Here is a 25,094-nt window from a genome sequence, read left to right as displayed (position 1 = left end):
CTTTAAAAAAAATTTCTTCAGGTGACTCTGGAGGAAACATGCCAGGGTGTTGTAATTAAATAACACTTGCTGAGGTGATTGTCTCTACTGAAGGTCACATACTGGGGGGTAAATCCTATTACCCAGGCTGTGAGGAACATTTACTTAGTAACTCCAGAGTCCCATTATGGCCTGTAGGTGGCAGTATTGCCAAGGTGTATTTTGGCTTAACCAACAATTACTGATTGCTCAAACACTGACTCCTAAGACCAGCTGTGAATTGAAGAGTAATATAACTTTGAGTAATATAAGCCACAACTCCATCCCATTTTACCATTGGCCTTGGCTTTCCTGGCCCACTCGGAGACATCATCCTGAGCCCGTCCGTCTGTGAACACAATGGCTGCTCTGGGCACCCGTGTGGAGAGGGGCCTGGCTCCTTCTACTTGGGTAAAACTTCTCTCATACATGTGTTTCAGGGCCAGCCCAGTCATAGAGCCTTTGCCCATGTATTTCATGTGGGCCACAGCTTTTTTCATGTCCTTGGCTGAGCTGAAGCCCTTCAGGGTAAACTCTGTGCGGACCTGTGTGGAATACTGCAGCAGCCCCACGCGAGCAGCTTTGGGGGAAACTGCCAAGGAATCTATGATTCCGGTGACAAAATGCTTCACAATCTCAAAATTCTCTTCTCCAAGGCTCTTGGATCCATCAATCACAAAGACTAGGTCAATTGGGCCTTCAGTGCATCCTATAGGAAGGAAAGGAAAGGTAACAAGGTTAAAAAGTTAGAGATCCAGTGTATACAAAGTATAAAAAATCATGTTTCAGGGGGCTGAAGAGATGGCTCAGCGGTTAAGAGCACCGACTGCTCTTCCAGAGGTCCTGAGTTCAATTCCCAGCAACCACATGGTGGCTCACAACCATCTGTAAAGAGATCCGATGCCCTCTTCTGGTGTATCTGAAGACAGCTACAGTGTACTTATATATAATAAATGAATAAATCTTTTAAAAAAAAAAATCATGTTTCAGCAGGAGGCATAGGTGAATTTAGAGAGCCATTTTTTGTTCTTCACCTAGCACACAGGACAGCATCTGAGTCTTTTCTGATTTCCTTTCTATGATGAATCAATGGGCTGAGTAATGAGGACAAGCATTTCATGAGGAAAGAGAACCCTGGGGCTGAAGAGTTAGCTCAGTGATTAAGAACACTATTCTCAGATATCACAAATACAAGTTTTTCCAGATACCCTTTTATGTTTGAGTTACCAATTATGAACAGCAGTAACTTCCCTAAGTAAGCTACACGGTACACACATTTGAAAAGGAAATCACACCTATTACTGGCAGCAAGTCCTTTTCTGTGCACAGATTACAGTAAAGGATTAGACCAGTGGTTCTCAGCCTTCCTAGTGATGTGACCCTTTAATACAGTTTCTCAGGTTGTGATAACCCCCAACCATAAAGTTATTTTCATAATTGTAATTTTGCTACTGCTATGAATTGTAAGGCTTTGCCAATCCCCTCAAGAGTCATGACTCACAAGTTGAGAACCACTGGGTTAGGCTAGAGCACGGCAGTTCCTTGTGCTGTGTTGTGGGATGCTGAGATACACGAATGCTAATGTTTTGACTGACAGTAGAAGATACGCTTAGTTTCTCCTCAGCCATTACCTCTTCCAAGAAGCTCACACAGTAACTCAGCTATGTCAGCTATTCTCTGAATACCCTAACACGTTAATTTATTTAGTCAAAATCAATGTACTGAGTATCTGCTTTGTGGACACAGCAGGACTATGGTAATGACTAACACAAAATGTCTAAAACCACTTTGCGTAAACCTAATGTGCCCTGTGCTGTATCCATGCAGTGGGATAATTATTTAACGTGTCTTTCTCTCCTAGCCTGAATTCTCCTGCAGTAGATACTAAGGGTCTTTCATTTTTGGGCTTATAATGTTTGGCACAAAATAGGTGTGCTATATATTATTGCTGACAGAATAAAAGAACCTGGTGGTCTTTATCTGGTAGCACACGAATAAGTGCTCTACTGACCTATTAAGGCTTAAAAATGTAACTTTGAAAAAAGCTTTATGGGAAACTTAGATGGTTAACAGTAAAAAGAAATACTTTATATAAATATATAGGCAATTTCACTGCTAAGAGACTTTGTATGTAGGGTTGAATAAGAGAATTGTACCAATTCCAAATAGATGATCTCACTTCAAACAGTCTACAGTATGTTATTATAATATTCTTTTTTATATAGATCAAGCAACTGATTAATCTTTCAAAGTGAAGTACAATAATAAAGCAAGTAAAGACATACATATGCAAAAATACTACTATGTTTGGCCAGCAGAAAATGCTAATGTGAGTGCTCCCGTGTGTGTGTGTGTGTGTGTGTGTGTGTGTGTGTGTGTGTGTGTGTGTGTGTGTATGTGTGTGTGTGTATGTGTGTGTGTGTGTGTGTGTGTGTGTGTGTAGGGGGGGTTGGTGGGTGTTGAGTTCTCTCTTTTTTTTTTTAATTTTATTTTGTTTTATCTGTATGAGTGTTCTGCCTGCATGTATATGTCTCAGATCTTCTGTGAGCTACCATATGGATGTTGGGTCCTTTGAAAGAACAGATACTGTTCTTAACCATTGAGCTAACTCTTCAGCCCCGAGGGTTCTCTTTCCTCATTAAATGCTTGTCCACATTACCCAGTCTATTGATTCATCATAGAAAGGAGATCAGAAAAGACTCAGATGCTGTGCATGTGGCTCTCCAGCAGATGTCAGGGGTACTGGAGTGATGTACAAGCCACTCCTCTGTCTGTACCCTTTGCTTACAGAACAGAACCAGCTATTGCATTTGCTATCTACTAAATCAAAGGTGTTCTGGCTGTTGTTATTGCTGTCTGTGTATACATCCATGTTTATGGAAGAAGGAGGGCTAAAGGGTCTATTGCCTGAAAATGCTACAAAAAGCCATTGCACCAAAACCAAATGGAAGCAGTGAACTGGTTCCAGTCACTTACGCTTGCAGTGCCTTCCGTCCTCAGCGAGGACAAAGCCCTCTGAGCACCTGCACAGATAGGAATTCCCATTGTTCACACAGATGTGCTCACAGCCATGCTGGGTTGACTTGCAGAGATCCTTCCCTGGGGAAAATGTGGGGAGATGAACAACCCATTATTGTAGACAGAAGCTATTGAGAACAGTCATGCCAGGGGAGGGTGAGGAAGTAATCCATCTCAAAGAACACATCTTTTCTAAAATGCTCAGCTTTGCAGTCCATGCCAGAACAGGCCGAGATCAAGAAGCAGTTCCCCTCAGAGCTCCCTTGATCTTACTGGACATGGTGGATTTGCCATTTGATTTTTACAATGGCTATACAGGTGTTAGCTTCAAAGTAGAGATTCCAGATACCCCATGCTGGCTGTCTAATGAGCATTTCTCACAGGTGAGGTGATTTGAACTTTTTGAAGTAGTTAGTGACCCTTTGATCCTAACAACACCCTGGGGGCATGGCTAGGTACACACAGAATAAATGAAGCAATGGATGCCACGTGTCTGAGTTGCACAAGGTTGTCTGGCCAGAGGATTGCCCAGTTGAGGCACACTTTTCTGTCTGCACTTTCTGATTGTATGATATCCCTCAGCCTCTGTCTAACCTTTAAAAGGAGAAGAAACCTTACATGCAATTGGAATCTGTAACTATAGATATCTCTAGGAAGTGGGAAACTGTGGGATTTAATTTAGGAATCAAATTGCAAGGCTAGAAATTGTGCCTTGTACAATCTGTTCAATGTATTGACTGATACCTATGTTAAATGAATAGAAAAACTGGCTCAAGCAGACATGTGGACAGGACCGAAGCATGATCTCCATGAAGGAAGGACTGTCGTGTGCAGCGGGAAGGCCAGACAGTAAGGAGGGCTGGCAGAGGAACTCACTCAGAGCCCTTGCTAGACACAAGCCCTGCTCCTGGAGAAGAATGGCGTTAATAAGTTCTCCACTCAGCTCTGCTGACATGTGCAGTGCCCCGTGCTCTCAAGGAGTCTGTGAGGAAACTGCCCACAAAGCAACCTCAGAAGCAAATGCACTTGCTTTGCTTAACCAAGAAAGGCCCATTCTGCCCACTGCAGCAGAGTCACAAAACCACATAGATATTATCAACCCCTGTCCCCGAAAGAGAACCACCATCTAGAAAGGAAGAAAGTCTAACCTATATTCTAACCCCCACTTTACTGAGCTGCTCTTTTTTGAGTAGAAACTGCTAATTTTATGTAAACTTCGGCTGTCTATAGTGCCCAGTTTTGTTTTGTTTTGTTTTGTCGAGTGTGGGTCTGGAAGTTGCTGTGAAGGTACCTTGTACATGAGGTTAGCATTTAAACCAGCAGATTCTGAGTAAAGCAGGCTACCCTCCCTAGTGTGTGGGGGCCTAATCTAGTCGTGTGAAGGCCTTCAGAGCAGGCTATGATTCCCTGACAAAGGGAAGACTCTCTTTACCTGTAAGTTTAGCTCTTACTGGGTTTCCAGCCTACCCTTCAGACCTCCTCCTCACAAGCCCTCACAATCTCATGAGCCAATTCCTTAAAGTCAATTTCTCTTTCTTTTTCTCCCCCCTTCTTCCTTTATCCACAACATGTGTGTACACGTTCCTCTGCTACGTAAACACTGTTATCTATTTTCCTGGAGAATCCTCGCATGAGTCTACATGAACGTCTGTGTGCTCTTGTTCCTGTTTGTATGTGCTTGTGGGGGGTCCGAGGTCAATGTCTTCTTCAATCACTATCCACTTTACTTTTTGAGACAAGCTCTCTCTCTGAGCCATCAGCTCACAAAATCACCTAAACTGACTGGCTAGCAAGTCTCTGGGATTCTCCAGTCTTTGCCTCTCACACTAAGGTGTTCTCCACCATGCTTGCTTTCACACCGCACTGGGGATGGACCTTGGGTCCTCATGCCTACTCTTTACCAACACACACAGCGAGCTCTTTACCAACCGAGCCATCTCTGAGCCCCTAAACTTTCTAATGAAACTCTGTTCTGAGAAACCTGGTCTAGAGAAGCAAATGGTAGGGCTTTTTTTGTTGTTGTTGTTAGTTTGGGTTTGTTTTCTCCGTCTTAAAAACCCACAGAGCTTCTCCTACCCTTCACCTTAAAGCACTAAAATTATCTTTTTGGTCCTGGTAGTCAGTTGCTACCAGTTGCCCTCTGACTTGTTAGTCCCTTACACTAGGCCCTGTGCAGCACCCAACCACCATGCCAGAGCTGAGAGAGAACAGAAGCAAAGAGCCTGACAACTTAGGACTGCCACGGAGAAATTCCTGAAGAGCCCGGAGTCAGCTTACTTGATCCCCTGAAAACACCTTCACCCAAAGTTGGAATCTGACTTTGTGACGTGGTTATGAAGTCTACAAAGGAAGAGTGTGAGGATCCAGTGACGAGCTGTGCCCAGAGACATACGCAGCACGGAGGTTACTCACTCCTGCAGCGCTTCCCGTCCTCAGCAAGCCTGAATCCCTCCAGGCACTTGCAGATGTATGATTCGCCATTGTTCACACAAAGGTGCTCACAGCCATGGTCTACAGCCTGGCAGACATCTTCCCCTGAGGAGAGTACAGTGGTTAGAACAGCTGCATTGACAAAACGGCTGCACAGACTCCCCCTGGAAGATCCATCCATCTCAGCCTCCGCTGCTGCTTGAGTGGGAAGGTGAAGCTGGATGAAGTTTGGTGGCTCTGGATTGACCTCAATCTTCAAACACACTCACTGCCATAGCCACCTCCACTCTCCAGCACCAACTTCAATGTCTCAGGATGCAAGCCAGCCCTAGCAGTTAGCAGACATGGCCTCTGGTATCACATGAAGGTGTCGTTGGTAAGATTACGTAGGAGAAAGCTTTCTTTACAATTGCTAGCACTGAGAACTGATCTTGCCTTTGTCCCTGGCATAATCTATGATTTAGGAAAATCATGTAACCTCTTAGAATCTTAGCTTTCTTGTCTGAAAATGAGAGTAATGACTCCAGGCACTCATCTTTCCTTCTTCCTTTCTTTCCTCTTTGGGAAGAGTTTTGAGAAGTCAGAGAAGAGGACTGGCAGATGAGAGCCATTTGCTCAGACTTGCACACTGCTCTTTGACTGTTACTGTTGTTATTGAGGTTTTAGGGACAGAACCCAGAACCTTATGTGTGCTTGGCAAGTGCTGTACCACTAAGCTGCATCCTTAGCCCATTTATTTACTTATCTGTATTTTTATGTCTGTGTATGGGTGTGGACATGAGTGCAGCTGCCTGCAAAAGCCAGGAGAGGGAGCCAGAGTCCCTGGGGCTGGAGTTACCGGAACCTGTAAGCTGCCTGACAGGGGTGCAGGGAACTGGATTCACACCCTCTGGAACCACCCAAGGGTTCTTAATCACCTGTCATCTCTCCAGGCGTCCGTTTTTGTTTTTGTTTTGTTTTTTGTTTTTTGTATTTTGAGTGAGTGTCTCACTAAGTTGTCTAGGATAGCCTACTGCCCGGGAAGTCTGTGAATTTGTCTGCTCCTGCTTCAGCTTTCTAAGTAGCCAGGATTATAGGAATATACCACCAGGCCCAGCTTACTATGTTGTTCTTACCGAGAGAGGGTGCCACTATGTAGGGCAGCCTAGAACTTGCTCTGTAGACTAGACGGGGCTTGCATCCACAGAGATTACCTACCTCTGCCTCCCGAGTAATGGGAATCAAAGCGTGTAACACCACACCTGGCTTAGCAGGTATTTAGTAAAACATGTAGTTATATGGTTACTTCGTTATCACACAGCACAAGTCTTCTGGTCCAGGTTCCACCAAGGACACCACAGGACGTTTGATTGTGTGGTGTTAGCTGCTGAGAGTCATTGGCTCATACCAAGGCTGCCGTGGTAGATTTCAGGCATGGCTGTATGAGCCAGCTCTAGCAAACTTACTTCTGCAGGTCTTCCCATCGTCACGAAGGACGTATCCCTCAAAGCACCGACACACGAATGAGTCCTCACTGCTTACACATGAATGTTCACAACCATGGTCCCCCAAAGCACAAGAGTCCAGTTCTGAATGGAAATGCAGAAACGGAAGAAAATTATTCATGGATAAGTGACTGGTGACCTATTCATTTCTTTTTTCTTTTTTTTCTTCTTTTTTTTCCGGGGCTGGGGACCGAACCCAGACCTATTCATTTCTAAAAGACATTTCAGACATCTTAAGTAAAACTGTGTCTTTTCTCACATAGTTCATTTCAGATTAGAAAGTATCTATGAGCGAAAGTTCCTAATATATACAAAGCACATACATAAAGCAAAATGCCCAGCTCCGTGGGGAAAAGAAAACAGAAAAGGGCAGTTTCCAAAAGGAGATGTAGATAGCTAAGACTAGAAGAGAATAAGTGTAATACCAGCTTTCCTATGAATCTACATATGCATGAGGAACACTTGACCTATTCATTCATTCATTCATTCATTCATTCATTCATTCATTCAAGGCAGCCAAGCTTTCTGTTGTTATTTCAAGATAGGCTACCACTATGTAGTCCAGGTTGGCCTTGAACCCATGATCTTTTGCTTCAGCCTGAGCACTAGGTAAGCTTCAACACACCTAGATACACAGCATGGGGGCACATAGGCAGGGCATGTCTGAGGGATGTTTTGAGCAGGAGAATCTCCCCCATCTGGCTGCACTGTGAAAGCACAGAGAGCTATGAGTGTAGAGAAGGGACACAGAAGATGAGTATAGCCTACTGCAGTCATCCTACAGGCCCGGAACACAGTGGTGGTCATGTGGTCAGACTGGCTCTGTTTTGATGGTAGAGCCTGTAAGATTTGCTGGTAGACTGATGAGAGACCACAGATCTTCTAGCTGTCTAGGTAATGAGGCCATACCTCCCTGTCTTCCTGGAAGCTCTCTCTTCCCTCTCGCAGCTGTGAAGAAGCCCAGTCACCCTGACCCCCTAGACCACAGACCACCATGAACTACAAGTTAAGTCAGTGCCAGGCCAGATCACACGGTATAGATCTGGCCACCTCCACTGACAGCTAGGAATCAATGGCCTTTGTTCTTTAGAATCCAGGACTCTCTCCCATCAGCCTCTTCACTCTGGTGTGGCTGTGCCTGTTACTGGTCTCCCATGTCGTGGCCTGATCATAGCTGCCCATGGTCATGAGTTTCTCTCCTAATAAATTTCATCTAAAGGGCAATTTTGTGTCAACTTCTGTCCTTTCCAACAATGGAAATGAAGAGTCCACCATCACATGGTTAGGACAAGAGTCAAGGATAACTCTGAGATCATCAGATTGAGCTTTTGAAATATAGCATTTTATTTTATAGGGCTGGATGGCAATGGCATTTTGAAAATTTAATTAATTAATTAAATGTATGAGTGCTTGGCTGCATTTTGCTTGTTTGTTTGTTGGTTTATGTGAGTACTCTACTGCATGTACACCCTCATGTCAGAAGAGGGTGACAGATGCCCTTTTAGATGGTTGTGAGTTATCCTGTGGTTGCTAGGAACTGAACTCAGGATCCCTGGAAGAGCAGCGAGTGTTTTTAAATGCCAAGCCATTTCTCCAGCCCCCCGGGGTGGGGCAGTAAGATTTTATGAGAACCATACAGTTAACTGAAAGCTAACCCATCCTTTTAGAAAATGAACAGGATTTCAACAGAGGATGTGCACCAAAGTGGTAAAGGGATCTGGCAGGGGTCACAACAGGAAGAACCCATCGACTTTGTTTTTGTTAAGCATTATTGCAGCATTTCTTTTCAGAGAAGGGAAGTCCTCAGAATTATATCCTGTAGGCTAGTTAAGGGATCCAATATTATTCACATTGACCAGGAAGAGAAATTAAAGTTGAGGAAGGCTTATGACAGATTGCCAAGACCATTTGTTAATAAACGGGGGAACCAGATTAAAAAAAAATTTTTTTTGATAAGCACATGACTTTTCCCAACTACACAGCATTACCATCTGCTAAGCTTTCAGACACAAAGGGAATTGTGCCTTTCTGCCAGAATGTTTGAACGACAGGGAAATGATGCAGGCTGGAATTTTAACTGCAGAGGAGAGTTGGGGGCTCCAGTTTGCTCTGAGTGTGACTTACTTCCCTGGGCACATTCTGGACTCATCATTAATGCAGGATACTTCTCTGTGGCTGGGTAGTTCCTCACAGAGTTAAAAGGACCACTAGGTGACACACAGAACAGACAGCTGGTTGGCACAGAGGGGAGAATTCTCCCTCCTTCACCATGCATTCATAAGGATACTCCGTTTTTCAAGGTAATACAATAGCAAAAGCTTTCCCAGGCCAAGATTGCCAAGCCCTAATCCAGAGTGAACTTTCTGATCACACTCTTCTCCTGGGACTCCCTAACCCCAGCCCTGCTCTACTGTCTAAACTCAGGCTTTCTTCTTGAAGACTACAGGGTTTTCCTCCATGGAGATAAAGGCTCCTGAGCTCAAGCCCATGTCTGACAGATGACACTGCTTTTCTTTATCAGAGGTCAGGGCAGCCAGGGAGAAGCCCTGTGCCCATAGGGTCATGTCCTTATCCTTGGCTATATGCCAGCAGCTCCCAGCCCAGCTCCTCAGTTCTCCCAGAGTTCAGTTTAGTCAACTGAACTAAACGGCATACTTGCCTGTTTATGGAGGAGTGTCTGGCAGTGTCTATGAAAGTTACAGAATGCACGTTTCACCCAGCAGCTTCATGTAGGGACTCCCTTCTGCAGATACCCTTGTACCACATAAAGGAATGTGCTTTCAAGTTATTGGCTGTTTGTAAAGGTGAAAGGTGAGAGTCAACCAAAGTGTCCAGAAACGGGACTGGCCAATGCAATGGAACATCACACAGCTGTAAAGAGAATGAGGAAGCTGCCTATGCACTTGTGTGGTTTGAATAAGAATGTCCCCTACAGGCTCATAGATTTGAATGCTTAGGCACCAGGGGTGGCGCTGTTTGAAAGGATGGGAGGTGTGGCTTTGTTGGAGGAAGTGTGTCACTGGGGGTGTGTTTTGAGGTTTCAAAGTCCAAGTTAATCCCAGAGTACCCCCCACCGTGTGTATGTGTGTGTGTGTGTGTGTGTGTGTGTGTGTGTGTGTGTGTGTGTGTCTGGGTCAGTGTATCGCTCTCAGCTACTGCTCCAGCACCTATGTGCATGCTGTCATGTTCTCTGCCATGATGATAACAAGCAAGTTGTTATCATCAAGTATAAGCAAGCCCCCAATTAAATGTTTTCTTTTATAAGAGCTGCCTTGGTCATGTCGTCCCTTCATCACAATAGAACAGTGACTGAAACAGATGTTGAGGTAATTGCTGTAAGCAGCCTGACCATGCTGCTTCATGGCAGAACGTAGACTTTGGGACTCTGGATTAGGAGAGCAGTTGAATGGTTTAAGCAGGGCCTCATGGGCCACACTAGTAGTATTATAGGTGACAGTGGTGCTGAGAGAAATGCAGATTATGACAGCTGGGATTCTGAGGGTTTGTAGGGAAGAAGATTAGTAAGTGGGCCGGAGACATTCTTGTGATACTGTGGTAAGTAGTGTGGCTGCTTTTTGCCCTCGTCCTAAAAATCTACCTGAGGATAAATCGAAGAGTTTTGTTACTGGTGTAGGCAGAGAAGACAGCCTAGTATTTACTGTGTCGTGTGGTTATTAGTAACCACTCTTATGCAGATCTAAGTGAAAAGGAACGAGTTAGGCAGGGAAAAATTCAAAATGAACAGTATGAGGCTAAAAGGAGCATCAGAAAGTATAACGGTCATCACATGAGGAGATAAAAAGGTTAAAGAAGAGCCTGATGCTAAACAGGAGTGGTGACCCCAGGGTAAGACCCTACTCACGACTCTCCCACGTCCTGAGAAGGAATGGGGGAAGGATTCTGCAGATGGAAGCTGGAAAGCTGGTGCAAATGTAGCTGAAGCAGGGGGCGAGGCCCAGCCCCAACCGAGCAGCAGAATTGGCAGCTTTAGCTGCAAGGCTCTGCTACAGGGGCAAGGATGCATGGAAGGTGTTGGGGACACTCCCTTCTGAGCACAATAAGTCCCTGCACGAGCTGGGAAGCTGTGGTCCTGCTGACTGTGTTGGAGACTCCAGGATGTTGGGGATGCTAGGGTTGTGGGACACCTCCCAAGGAAAGCTGCAGGTCAGATGTGGAGCCAAGACAGAGAAGCATGCTGCAGTGCACAGAGCTGAAAGAAGTGGGGGTCTTAGATATTAGACATGGGGTGCAGACGAGCTTGCCCTGCTGATTATCAGTCTTGCGTTGGTTCAGCATTTCCTCAATGTGCTCTCTTTTCTCCCTTTTGGAATGGTGATGTACGTCCTGAGTCATTGAATGTTGGAAGTATGTGATCTGCTTTTGAGTTTGATTTTATGGGGGTTACAGTTAACTGTAACTCTTAGGAGATTGCCTTGAGTCTCAGAAGAGATTTTGAACATTGTACTTTTAAACAATGTTGGAACTGTGATAGACTATGGGAACTTTTGAAGTTGATCGGAATGCATTTTGTGTAAGGAGAGGTTCTGATACAAAGGTCTTGTTCCCCAATTGGTTCTTGATTGGCCAGTAAAGAAAGCCAAGGGACCAATTGCTGGGTGGAAGGTATAGGTGGGACTTCTGAGAAAAAGGAGATGCAGAGAAGGCTTTCTGTCATGCTTTGGAGGAAGAAGAACACTGTAACCATGCGAGGTCCGGAGAGAACTGAGGCTGTGGCCTTTGCTCCAGGTGGGTATTTGACAAGGGGTTGGTGGACTTGCTTTTATGTTTAGGGCAGGTGGAGAGACAGAGATAATAAGTTGGTACGGACATGTTTTTCAGGTAGGAGATATCTGCACCCAGCAATTGTGCCAAGAAGGCAAATCATAAAATAACAAACTGTGTGTCTGTGTCTCCTCCCAGATTCAGGGAATCTGGGAAAGCTGGTAGCACAGTCACCTCCCGGAACCAAAGGTGGGTAAAGCAAAAGGGAAGATGGAGGGCTGGTAGTGCTGCAATCCTGGGCAAAGGCGGTAATGAATTTAAAACTACACACAACAATTTTGTAATACGATATGGCTATAGGCCTCTGGGGGCCAGGAAGTGAAATCTGGTGGTTGGAATAAGAATATCCCTTATAGGCTCATATTTGTGAATGCTTAGTCACCAAGGAGTGTGCTATTCAAAAGGATTAGAAGGATTGGAATGTGTGGTCTTGTTAGAGGAAGTGTGTCACTGGTACTAAGGTTTGAAGTTTCAAAGGCCATGGCAAGCAAGCCCAGAGTCTCTTTCCCTGCCTATGGATCAGCATGCACTTTTCTTTCTCCCTCCACCCCCCGAGCTGAGGACTGAACCCAGAGCCTTGCGCTTGCTAGGCAAGTGCTCTACCACTGAGCTAAATCCCCAACCCATCATGTACTTTTCAGATACTGCTCCAGTGTCTGTCTGCATGCCACCATGCTCCCTGATATGGTGATACTGCATTAAACCTCTGAAACTGTAAGCAAACCCCCAATTAAATGCTTTCTTTTGTAGCAGTTGCCTTGGTCATGGTGTCTCTTCATAACAATAGAACAGTGACTAAGTAATGATACAAAGAGATCTTCAGGAAATAGTATTGAGTGAAAAAAATAAAACAGATTATATTGAATACTATCTGTGTGTGTGTGGAAGAGAACAAAGGCCAACACATGTATTTTATTTGCACTTATTCACATAAATGAGCACTGGAAAGTTAGGTGGTATATTCCTATAATCCCAGGACTTGGAAAACTAAAGTAGCATCTTGAGTTCAAGACTAGCCTGGGCTACATTACTAAGCCCTTCCTCAAAAGCAATGAAGAACTGAACATTTTTTCTAATTACATTTATTTAGTGTGTGTGTGTGTGTGTGTGTGTGTGTGTACTCATGAACATATACCATAGCTTGCAAATGGATGTCAGATGTCAACCTGCAGGAGGTCGTTTTTCTCCTTCTACCATGTGGGATCTATAGAGCAAACTCAGATAAATTCAAGTCTGGAAAACCTTATGAGACTTCATCTCAAAATAAAAGTAAAAGCAGAGCTGTGAATAAGCTCAGAGGTAGGGCGCCGGCCTATCATGCACTTAGGGTGGTGTCTCAAAAGCACCAAACACTGGGACTTTAAGCTTCTTCTTTAATCATTTGACAAGTATGTGGGCATTTTGCCTGCCTGCGTGTTTGCACCATGTGTGAGCAGTGCCCTTGGATCCCCTGGAACTGGAATGTAAATGGTTTAGAGCTGTCATGTGGGTGCTGAGAACTGAACCCCAGGTTTGCTAGATGAGCAGCCAAGTTCTCTTAGCTGCTGAGCCCTCTCCAGTCCTCTGTACTTCCTGATGATGCTAAGACTTGAAAACTTTAGTAAGATTGGGACACCTGCCTTCCAGTCTCATCAGCCCACGTTTCCTGCTTCCCATAGCCCTTCCTCCCCCATCTCCCAGCACTCTCCTTCCTGCCCCAGGGTCTCCTCCTCTGAGCTCTTTCCCTCTTTTCCCTCATGAACTGCAGTGAGCTAACACAGATCTCAAAGCCTCGGGTGTCTCACTTTTGGGGCAGTATCAACCTGTATATGTCATTTTGGGGGAATCTATGTCCACATCCTGTGTGGCTGTGTCTAAATGGGCCCTGATAGCCAAGAGCTCACAGAACATACCTATCATTTTCTTCTATCACCAGCACCTTTCCTGCCTGGCATATAATTGTCCCCAGTAAAGGCGTGTTGTGTAAGAGGAAACATTTTCTCAATTTTCTACTCTAAAACTTGTGGTAATTAAATCCACATCATCGGATCTGGTGAGTGTTCTCAAAGAAAACTCTGGGTGGAGAGTGTTGGAAATCAGTGAGTTCCCCACCCCTGGGCTCTCCACTCTTCCTCCATGGCAGCCTTGTGGGTGGCGAGTGTTGGGAGTCAGCTGGGCTCCCCCTCTTCCTCCACAGCAGACTTGCAGAACACTTCTCACTTACTGCCCACTTTCTGCATGTAAGGGGTGTGTGAGGTCACTTAGGAATTCTGAGGACCATACGCCATAAGAGCCATAAGAGAAAGAATGCTACGTGAGCCCTGAACTCACTTCCTGCCCTGCAAGGGACCCTAGTTTTACCTACCTACCCGCTCTGGGAAACATCTTGGCCTCAGCTTCTCCCAGGGCCAATGATACTCTGCTACAGGAAAGCACTTGAGTGCGTCCTCTCAGTCACCGTCTCTAACTTGCCTCCAGCCTGGGGAAATGGTGTGCACTCCAGTCAGGACTGTACTTGTTTAGCAAGCATCTGTAGAACAAAGACCTGTGCCCACTACTGTTTATATTTAGAGGCAAAAACAGGCCTTGGAAGTATGCTGGTCCAACCCCACTTTAGAGATGAGGAAACTGATAGCCATCGAGCAGAAGTGACTGTCTCAAGGCTCCTTAACCTGAAGAGGTGACTTGTCTTAGCAGACCACAGTAGGTCACAGACCCATTCCCTCCCAGCTCTATGGGGGCTAATCAGTCTGGTAAGGTCCTTGGAAGACAAACTAATAGTTGGCTCAAGGTAAGCTCCAGAAAGTTTCCTGTCACTCTCCGTGCTCCAGGTGACAGGTCATACCTGCTCCTGGGGCTCCCTCTGGCATGGAGCCTACTGCCCTCCCTCTGGCCTGTCGGGATCATGCACCTGCACTGATGCTGCCCGTGTCAGGGGAGCGAATGGGTTGCACCTGTGGCTGACTCCTCAGATTGAGTGTCTAGCATCAGATTTAACATCTTTCCTGAGTCTTGGGATTCCCTACTCCATCTCTTGTGGCCATTTTGCCCACATCCCAGTGGTCACCAAACAGATTGGCTGACACATCTTAAATATCTCTTCCAGAGGAACTTTAACCACTGCTGGGGCAGACATTGAATTAGGTCAGTCCCAGGGACCACCAGCACTGGGTGTACCATAGGCAAATACTCGAGAGGAGAAGGACGAATGAACAAGTGCTTAAGCAGATATTAAGACTCCTGCCTGGGCAAGGAGATGAGTCAGACTCAGTTACTAATCAATGCTGAAGTAGAACAGGGTCTACTTAGAAGGCCTAAGAAGTCTCAGGAAGCAGGACAAAAACATCTCCCACTCAAAGGCATGCCTTCCCTTTTCTGTTCCCAGGTCACATTTAACTAAGGCCTCATTGTGAATGAGGTCTGCCCTCTGTGGTCAGGATGGCTAGAGGTTGCACAGCAGAGCTTAGGTTTTGTAGAGTCCTGTACACTGACACAAAGTGCGCTTCCCACATCTAAGTTATAAACCAGGCGGTGGGTGTTGGGTGGGGGTTGCCGGAATTGTGGGGAAATGTGTCCAGTGTTGTCAGACTGTCAACAATGACAGATAGCAACTCCTGCCCGGTTCTGAACTCTACATACAATGCAACTGAAACACACTGACCTCAGGAGGAGATGGTCATATGGGTAGTCTGCCAAGAAGGTCACTAACTGAAGGTCAACAGCTAAACATGATGGTTTCAATGGGGGCAGCTGACCCGTCAGTGCCCCTGTAGAAGCCTTTTCTTAAACTAAGAAGCATTCACAGATCACCACCATGGTCATCACCACCACCATCACCACTACCACCCACACCACCACCATCATCACCATCACAATCACCCACCATCATCCTCCTCCTCCTCAACCGTGTATGATGTGATCACGAGCTCAGGTGCTATGGTGCAATCTGCAGTCAGTTCTCTCCTACCTTCATGTGCATTCTCGGGCTTAAACAGCTCACTAGGCTGGCAGGGCAGGCACTTTACTGAGTCATCTTGTCAGCCCAGGACTAGTGCTTTTATTTTAAAAGACACCGAAGAGCTCATTCATTCACTCCCTGACTCCAGCCCTCTCCCTTCGTGAGGACACAGCCATTGGTGGGGGAAAGCCTTCACCAGAGCATTACCATGCTGGCGCCCTGCGTTCAGACTTCTAGCCTCCAGGACTACGAGAAGGATGCTTCTGTGGTTAGAAAACAATATACAGTCTGTGGTATTTTGTCATGGCTTTCAGAGCAGACTTAAACAACTAGGATCGGGGTGGGGCAGGGGCAGGACATTGAGTCTGAAGAGGTTCTTCATGTGTCTGTGGTAGATGGACTGGGAGTGTGGCCAGTTGGATCCCAGAGGCTTCAAGGCTCTGGCTCCTGTACAAGCAGTGTCCTCCACAGCTGGAAAGAAGGGCTTCTTCTAGGACAGTGTGTGAACTCCTGAGCTGGCTGACTTCTGAGCCCTGCAAGGAGAGTGTGCCTGGGCCTGTCCCTGAGAGATGGGTCTCCAGATACCAATACAGGGCTCTCCCTTTGGGCCTCTCAGTGAAGAGCAGGCTAAAGCTGAGGGGTGAGACCCTAACAGGAGAGCCATATGGTTTAAGGTCCACTACACATTTTCAAAACATGTCTCTGAATATGTCTCACTTGGACCCTGAGAGGCAGGAATAATCATTCGCAGTTTGCAGGTGAGCAATCAGACACACAGGAGGGCCAGCTTTCTTGCCTAAGTTAGAAATGTGAATCTGGATCTTTGGACCCCAGATCCATGCTCTGTATACTCTGTGTGTATTCTCCCATGTGTACACGGTGTCCGGGGGTGGGAGGAGGAGCTTGGCACCCAGTGGTTAGGGAGGAGGACGTTTCCGTGGGGCTCACCCTGGTGATAGGCTGGCTTTCTGTGCGCAAGGTGGGCAAGGCTGGGGAAGGGCGGTGGTCCTCAATGGAGAGAGAACAGCCTTTGTTCAGAGACTACTTTAGCTGAAGCACAGGAAGCTGGGAGGGAAAGGCCTTCACGGTGGAGCAGGGGGCTCTCCCACACTGCTCATCAAGGATTGTCACTGAGTTTTATTCCTGGCAGGCAGTAGGGAGCCATTACAGGAGACTGAGTGTGGCGTCAAAGGAGAGAGAGCCGGTCTCTGCTCACTCGCTAACCCACTCGTTTCACTTTGCTAGACTGAGCCCTGGGAACTCCAGGTAAGGCCTGGTCTCTGACCTCTGCCTCCCAAGGGCTTGAAGGCTGCGGGCTGAGTACTCCGTGCGCACTGTGCCTGTGGAGTCTTGTTTGGCCCTGTGCTGATTTTGTACAGTGAGGGAAAGAGGCCCCTGAGCTGCGGCTGGAAGAAGAGGGGCTCCTCATTTCCCTCGGTAGCTTCATGCCAGCCAGCACCTGCTTTGACCCAGGAACTCGGACTTAGAGCTACACGTCAGGGCCTTCCAGGATGAGTGATGGGCTCTTCCAACCATCTGTTGTCTGAAGGCTGAGGAGCGCCTTGTGTGTTGAGCGGGGCCTGGCCCACACTGGCTAACTTCAACAAAGTCCACCAGACTGGACTAAAGAGGTACAGTCATGCTTTCTGGCTCTGTGCCATCTGGCATGGGGCAGAGGCACAGTCATCCCAAGCCCATTAGCTGTGACCACAGTGAAAATCTAGGCTTTGATCACAGGATGGAGCAGCTGCATGGAATCACTTTCGGAGCAGACAGAAAGTCTTCAATTAGGGGAACAGCTCTGGTGGGTAAAACGCTCCTGTCCCATGTGTTCTGAGGTTCTCAGAACCACCCAACCAGACATAAAGCTCGCTTGTACTTGCTTGTTGGCTCTTTATTTAGACACCATTCCCTCAGTTACAAACACACTTTAACTGAGACAACAGGCAACGTTTAAGGGCAGTGAAAGCTAAAGTCTGATTAGGCGAGAGGCAGGAGGATGAAGGAAGGGTCTGCACATGCTTCGGGAAGCCGTGCCATCGTCTCACACTCGGCTCCTGCTTATCAGAGCGAGGAAAACAAAGGAGGGAAATAACCCTAGATGCTGGAGTATTCACCCATAATCCCCTCACATCCGGCTTTGGCAGGCAGGCAAGTATAGATGGTATTTAACGTACCCACCCTTTTCCTACACCCCCTGTGCCCAGGCCCTACTAGAGTTGGCTGCAAGGCATCCGGGCAGAGATCAACAAGCAAGCAGCAACATGGACAACCTACTTGCCAAGATCCAAGAATCCATCCCAAACCGGGAAACAATTTCCTCACAGGAAGCGCAGTTATGGCTGCACAGCTGTACAGGCAGCTCATCTGCCCGTGTGAACTGGGAACAGAGAGCAGGGGGATGACCGCGGCACCCTCAGCTGTGCCAGTGGCCAAGGAACTTGGTCCTACAACCAGAAAGGCTGGGGAAAGCAATGTGTGGTCTTTCCTTCCATTTTTCCATTTTGAACCTTTCTCTCAAACCTTTCTAAGCCCTTCATCTTGGTCTACGTAGAAATAGGAGCGCCGGGCAGAAAGCACAACATTCATGAGTCGAAGAGACGAGGGAGCCTAAATAGCTTTGGCTTCTCCAGAGAGGGTTTCTTTGTGTTGCCCTAGCTGTCCTGGAACTGGCTCTGTAGACCAGGCTGGCATCAAACTCATGGAGATCCTCCTGCCTCTGCCCTCTGCCTTCATGCTGGGATAGAGCATGTACCACGACTGTCCAGTGAAAGAGTCTGGAATCTTATTGTTTGGTTGTTTGTTTAAATGGAGAAAGGAGTTAAAGCTAGCTATAAGGAAGCATAAACCTAGATAATGTCACTGCCAACCTGGCCTTGTGCTAAGGTGACAGACAGGGCTCAGGGAAAGCAAAGGATTTCTCAGATATCTCCCTTTCAGAGCTAACTGGGGTCCTACACAGATTGAGACCCTACTTAGTAGAGGGCCATCTTGGCCTCTTCCCTGAGTCTGAGCTGCAGCCATCGGTCTGTCCCTGGCGTATGATGATAGCATGTACTTAGCACAGTGCTCAGCCCCTGGTGTACAGCCAGCTGGCAGTCAGCCAGCTCTGTACTGTGGGTCGCAGGTGACTGGCTAGGGGTAGAGCTGAGAGTGTCGTAGTCTGTGCTCTGGATTATACCCTAGCACCTGATAGAATGACCTGGAAGAATAGAAGCTTAAGAAGTTAGGACTTCATCCTGCTTCATCTCATCGTGGGAAAACACAGTGAGGACTTATGTACAAAAGAGGTGGGGACAGAGGGACTGGTCCCGTGCTGTACTTACTCATTCTCCATAGTCAGCCCACTCCTACGAGAAAGGCATTAATCCGTCCCACCAGCACAATCACCTTGGAAAAACTCTGTGTCTCCAATGTATCACAATGGCAACCAAATTTGAACCTAACTTCGAAAAAACCACAACTCAAACCACCGCAGCATGCCAAAACTGAGGGCCTATTTCCTAATGCTGGCAAGGCAGGGCCATTTCCAGGAGTTTGGGCAGAGCACCAATGGCTTCGAGATACAGGCCCACACATGACCAGGGTCCCAGTGAAGCCTGAGGGAGGACGCTCAGGTATGCCCATGTCAGCAGCCCACTGGCACCCATGAGAGCTGGTGCTGAGCCTGTCTGTCCTAGGATCTCAGATATAATGAGACTCACTTGCACAGGTCTTCCCGTCGCTTCGGAGCACGTGACCTTCAGGACATCGGCAGGCAAAGGACTTGTCGGTGTTGACGCAGGAGTATTCACAACCGTGGTTGCTCAGCAAGCAGTAATCTGCCCCTGTAAGACCAAAGCCAAGTGAGGTTCCTGAGCCTGGGTCAGCCAGCCTTCTGGGTTGTGATGGGCGACAAGTAACATTTACTGCCTTTGAAAACATGTGGTCCCCAGCAGATTTCCCCTTAGTCTCCCTGTGGGGGAGAGAGAGGAGGCAGAGGAGAACATGCTGTTCTCTGCGTTGTCTATACACTCTGTTGGGAACCCTTCCCTGCAGAAAGGTGAAAGGGGGACTCACTGGAGCAGGTCTTGAGGTCATCGTTAATAAGGAAGCCTTCGGAGCACTGGCAGACAAAGGACTCCTCCGTGTTCAGGCACAGCTGCTCACAGCCATGGTCCTGCTGTGCACAGTGGTCCACCCCTGCATCGGTCACAAAATCCAAAAACACAAAGGAACTCAGGTGCCCACGTGCCATTGAGTAAGGCTAAGCAAAGCCTTCCTGGCGGCAACAGCAGCCACGGGGATGGTACTGTGCTCGCTGAGAAATCGGCTTTGCTCCCTGTCAGTGACACAAACCTAGAGTCGTCTGGGATGAGGGAATCTCAACTGAGAAATTGTCTCCCCCAAAAGTGGCCTGTGTGTGCTGCGTCCTTGATGCTGACCGGAGCCCACTGTGAATGGTGTCACCTCCAGGAATGTAGCCCTGAGTGGTATAAGGAAGCAAGCTGACTGTGAACCTGGTTGTGAGGCAGTAAGCAGAGTTCCTCTGTGGTCTCTGCCTCAGTTCCTGCCTTCAGTTCCCTCAGTCACACACTGTTCCCTGGAAGTGTAAACCGAAACAAACTGCTTTTGGCCATGGAGTTTATCCCAGCAGCAGAGAAGCAAACTAGGTCAGGTCTGATTCCCACATCCTTGCTATGGATGTGGGTCACACTTAGCCTCTCTGCACTGTGGCCTCCTGACCCTGGGGTGATGGCAGTCCCTTTTCTTTTCTATGCCTCCCTTGACTCTGTGTGTTCACGTATGGTGCAGCGCATTATGAGCTTGTGGGGGCCACTCTATCATTCTTAGGAAATGTAGTCTACCTCCTTTAGACAGGGTCTCTCTTACTAGCTTGGAGACCAACAGTTAGGCTAGACCGCCTGACTAACAGGAGCCTTTCTCAAGTGGAAATTTCTGGTTTCTTTGGAAACTCAGTTGTGTCATGTGATGTTCTTCTGGAAACTGTCGTATGAGAGGATGTTCTGCTGAAGCAGACATGTGGGAGGACGCTGTGATGTTTGGGAAGAGTATGAGCAGAACCCAACAAACCCCCACTGGTAACTCGTCTTGTAACGCTTTGCAGGTCTCTGCTGATCTTCCCTTGTCCTGACTTCATAGGAAAGAGCCAAAGAGCTTCTCATGGTGTTCCACCTGCTTCCTGACACTTGAGGGGACTCGTGCTAATGTGGCAGAGCCTTGGGGTTTCCTCTGGATCGAGCCGCTGCTACTGATTCGTGTTTGGTGTTTGCTGATTGGACTGGATTGCTGCTACTGATCTGTGTTTGGAATCACCCCAAAGAACTACTTCTAAACAGCTCCACCTCTCCCGTTTCCTATTAACCTTTCTTCTCACCTACCTTTGCTTGGCGGGCTAGAAGGGGGCTTGAAGCATTTAAGAACCTTTATCAAAATGGGTTTTGAAAAAACTCAAGCCTACACTGTTCTGTTTCTACCCTCCCTGTGCTGAGACCACAATGCATAGTGACACATCTCCACTCTTACCTAGGTAATGGATGTAGAACTCAGACCCCTGGCTTGCAAAACCGTTTACTAATGGTTATCTCCCCTAGACACCTGGTGATTACTTACTGGTAATAACGCAAAGTCAGAGGAGTTGATCCACCTAAGGCCCTCCAGTGGCTGGCATATGGCAACCACTTAATGAAAAGCTATTATTATTAATACTAAGTAGTGCTTAGAGAGAATTACTGTGTAATTCATTTCTATTTGAAAATTAAAAAGTCAATTTAAAAAACTCTCTTAATCAGGACATCCAGATTCAGAAAAAAAAGCTTCAGTTGCTGTGTGGCCTCTTCTGGCATCTGAACATCTCACTGGCCAGACAGACACTGGCCAGACAGACACTGAAGACTTCATGACAGCCCGCAGAAGTAAGTCTTTTCTCCCTGCATGTCTGAGGACTAGTGCCTTCTGCATAGTCCACTGATAGCCATAGCTACTGCAGACTCTTTCGGGGTCTCAGGAGCCATAGGCTCGTGCTCACGTCCTGATCTGCCATTTACCAGGCAGAATTGTTGGGAAGCATGTGAGAGCTAGGGTGTTGAAGGTGCTCACAACTGTGTCTGCATGGAATGAGTACCTCAGAGGAGTTGGCTGCCATTATGTCTGGGGCTCTCTAAGAACGCCATGAATTTCCCTGGGGACTTCTGGACAGAAGCAGTTTGGTTTATATTTTCTAAATGTTGACACATCTATAAAGACCCCCCAACTTTTCTGGTCTCATATCTAAGCTCTTCTAGATTCCCCAAGGCATGCTGGGAGAGTCAGGGAGTCTAGGACTCTTTGATGCCTAAGGTAGGTTCAGCAAAGTTGCAGATTAATACCAGGGCCAGCAGGATTTGGCACCTCCATTAACCAGGTATCTTCTTGTTGAATGAAAATCTCCTTCTATTCCCCATTAGCACAGGATCCAGCAACAGCCAGAAGGAAGTATGCACAGTGCTGACTTTTGCATCAACCTCTTCATTCAAAAGTCCCTTGACTTCTGGGATCATGCCTAGAAAAACAAATCCCCTTCCTTCTGAAGACAGGAGAATGAGGTTCCCACAGGTTGGCTCTGTATCTCATACTTCAGCTGTGAAACTTCCCCTCCTGGCAGTCAAGGGTCCAGATGTTCAACAGCTACATGGTTCTCACTCACAGTCTTCTATCTGCAGAGCTGAGCAGATGCATAGCATACGTGTGCAAGGCACAAAGGAATGACTTATGTAGGCCAGGGCCACTAGCCCCAGCTCTCAGTGTGTCGGGGTCCTGGTATCCAGCATAGCCCCCACATGGTCTTAGCCTTGGCTGGCTTGGGACTGTGAAGACTGTACCTCAAAAAAGAAAAGTGAGGGCCACCCTGCTGACAAGACCTGAAACTTCTCATGTATTTGTGTCACCAAGATTATTGTGGGTCTCATATAAGGAAAAATTGGAATGGCTTCACAAAATTCCCATGTTGCCCAGTTTTTCCCTTACATCAGCCTGGGTAGTTGAAAGTTTGCCAAGGTCCACCCCTTTTGGCTTCTCGCCCCAACCTGGTCCTGGCCATTAGTCACTCTCACAGTCTTGGTGATGTGGACTATTATCTTTTATCTTCAGTATTATGTTTATCACAAACCAGGCATTAGGCCAAGAGATCGAAATGGCCTCAACTATTTCCCATAACCATCTCAGGAATCAATGCTATTAAGTTTTAAAAATATGCAATCAAAGCTTGGAGAACAACCTGTCTGAGTCACATCTATAGAATGCAACAGAGCTTAGATTTGAATTTGGGCCTATCTGACTGAGCAAATGCTTTTAATAGCAAAGACTAATAACTGCCAGCAGCCCTGTTCTAAGCAGCCTGCATTCTTCACCTCCCACCCCTGCCACCTCCTCCCAGCTTTATTATTGCTGGAATCTAACCAATAGCTTTGTGCATGCAAAGTTACCGCTCAACTTACTGACTTAGCTACACCCTCAACCCCTATCTTAATTCGGATTTCCATGGCTGTAAAGAGAGACCATGATCAAGGCAACTTTTATAAAGAGCAATATTTAATTGAGGCTGGCTTACAATTTCATTATGGCAGGAAACATGGCAGACAGGGTGTTGGAGGAGCTGAGAGATCCACATCTTGACCTGAAGGCAGCCAGAAGACTGGCTTCCAGGCATCTAGGAGGAGGGTCTCAAAGTCCACATCCAAAGCGACATACCTCCTGCAACAAGGGCACACCTCCTCTAACAAGGTCATACCTCCAATAGTGCCACTCCCTGGGCCAAGCATATTCAAACCACCATTTTCTATGTCTTAGCCCTCATAGGCTTGTTCAACACATGAGTCTATGGGAGCCATACCTAGCCATAGCTTAATACAAAATACATTTAGTTCAACTTCAAAAGTTCCCATAGTCTATCACAGTCTCAACAATGTAAGAAGTCCAAAGTCTCTTCTAACATTCGTCTAATCACTTAACTGTAATCTCCTGTAAAATCAAATCAAAAAGCAGATCACATACCTCCAACATTATATGTTACCATTCTAAAACATCATAATGAGAAAATACTGGGCTGAAATAAGACAAAAAACTGGCTGGGCAAACTCCAAACTCTTTGTTACCATGTCTGAGGTCAAATCGCTCTTCAAATGTCCAACTCTATTCATCTTTGTTGACAGCAACAAACTTCTTCCTCTTGGGCTGGCTCAACTCCATGCTAGCAGCTTTCCTCAGCAGGGGTCCCACAGCTCTTACATCTTCGACATCTTGGGATATCCAAGGCAACTTCAACTTTACAGATTCTTGTTCCAATGTCTAGGATCCACACATAATCCTCTGGGCTCCTCCAAAGGGCTTGGGCCACTTCTCCAGTTCTGTTCTCTGAAGAAGTCCGGCTCTGGTTGACTCCACTCCACTGCTATTGCTGTTCTTGGTGGTCATCCCATGGTGCTGGCATCTCCGATATGCTGGAATCTTCTGCTGCAACTAGACTTCACCAATAGCCTCTCAAAGGCTCTCTTCATGGTGCCAAGGCTCAACTTCTTTGTGTGATCCTTTTAGTTCTGGGCCATCTAAAGCTGCACCTTCACCAATGGCTTCCCTGGCCTCTCACAGTGTCAAGCCTCAGCTGCTCTTCATGACCCCCTTCATGCCTTCAAAACCAATATCATCTGGGTGATTCTTAAACATTACCAAGTCCAGCTGCAACACAAGGTACAACCTTGGCTATCTCTGGAACACAGCTTCCTTGTGCTCTCAGAAAACACTTCCTAGATGCTGGTCTCTTCTTAATCACCGCTAATTTCTTAGCTCCAGCTAACCAGCCTCAATTTCCCCAGTCGTCCCTTATTCTTGACTCTAAAGCCAGGGCCAAATGGCTAAAGCTGCCAAGTTCTGCTGCTTTCTAGGGCTGGAACATGGTCCCCTTATTGTATTGCTAGATTTCTGTTTTTCAACTGCTTCATGGCTTAAGCATGGCTGTCCTGGAATTAGATCTACATGACTCTGTCTCCTGAATGCTAGGATTAAAGACATGTGCCACCATACCTGGACTTAAGCTTTTCTTTAACTGGAACTTATTCTGTACCAGGCTGACCTTGAGCTCAGAGATCTGCTTGTCTCTGTCTCCTGGATTAAAGGTGTGTACCATCATACCTGAACCTAAGCTTTTCATTGTAGATCTTAATCAAGTTGAAAACTGAGAATAGCTATCGCAATCCGTCCCTTTAACAAGGGATGGATTAATGTGTGTTAATTGTCATTGTGTGTTAATCTGACACACAATGACATCTTATTTATTTATGTCCAAGTGAAAACAGTAACCAGGTCGTAATAACACCTAAAGTGATATAACCCTCCCTCATACAACTGCAAATATATAAGTTTAGCTAGGTGGAACCTTGCCCAGTGGTCAC

At 46.7% G+C, this 25,094-nt stretch overlaps 1 protein-coding gene across 1 annotated transcript in view; it reads right to left on the bottom strand.

The window, feature by feature from the left end:
* Positions 1 to 25,094, bottom strand: part of Matn2 (matrilin 2) — a 138,143-nt gene that overhangs the window by 6,679 nt on the left and 106,370 nt on the right. The window contains exons 9-14 of the mRNA XM_032914335.1: positions 19,729 to 19,851; positions 19,374 to 19,496; positions 6,912 to 7,034; positions 5,449 to 5,571; positions 2,995 to 3,117; positions 314 to 727 (exon numbers count right to left, since the gene is read on the bottom strand). Of these exons, the coding sequence (XP_032770226.1) occupies positions 314 to 727; positions 2,995 to 3,117; positions 5,449 to 5,571; positions 6,912 to 7,034; positions 19,374 to 19,496; positions 19,729 to 19,851 (1,029 nt within the window). The remainder of the gene's footprint in view (positions 1 to 313; positions 728 to 2,994; positions 3,118 to 5,448; positions 5,572 to 6,911; positions 7,035 to 19,373; positions 19,497 to 19,728; positions 19,852 to 25,094) is intronic.

This window comes from Rattus rattus, chromosome 1, assembly GCF_011064425.1.
Source record: "Rattus rattus isolate New Zealand chromosome 1, Rrattus_CSIRO_v1, whole genome shotgun sequence".
NCBI classification, from domain to species: Eukaryota; Metazoa; Chordata; class Mammalia; order Rodentia; family Muridae; genus Rattus; species Rattus rattus.
The sequence above is the reverse complement of the archived record's forward strand: the minus strand, read 5'-3'. Positions and strand labels throughout refer to the sequence as shown.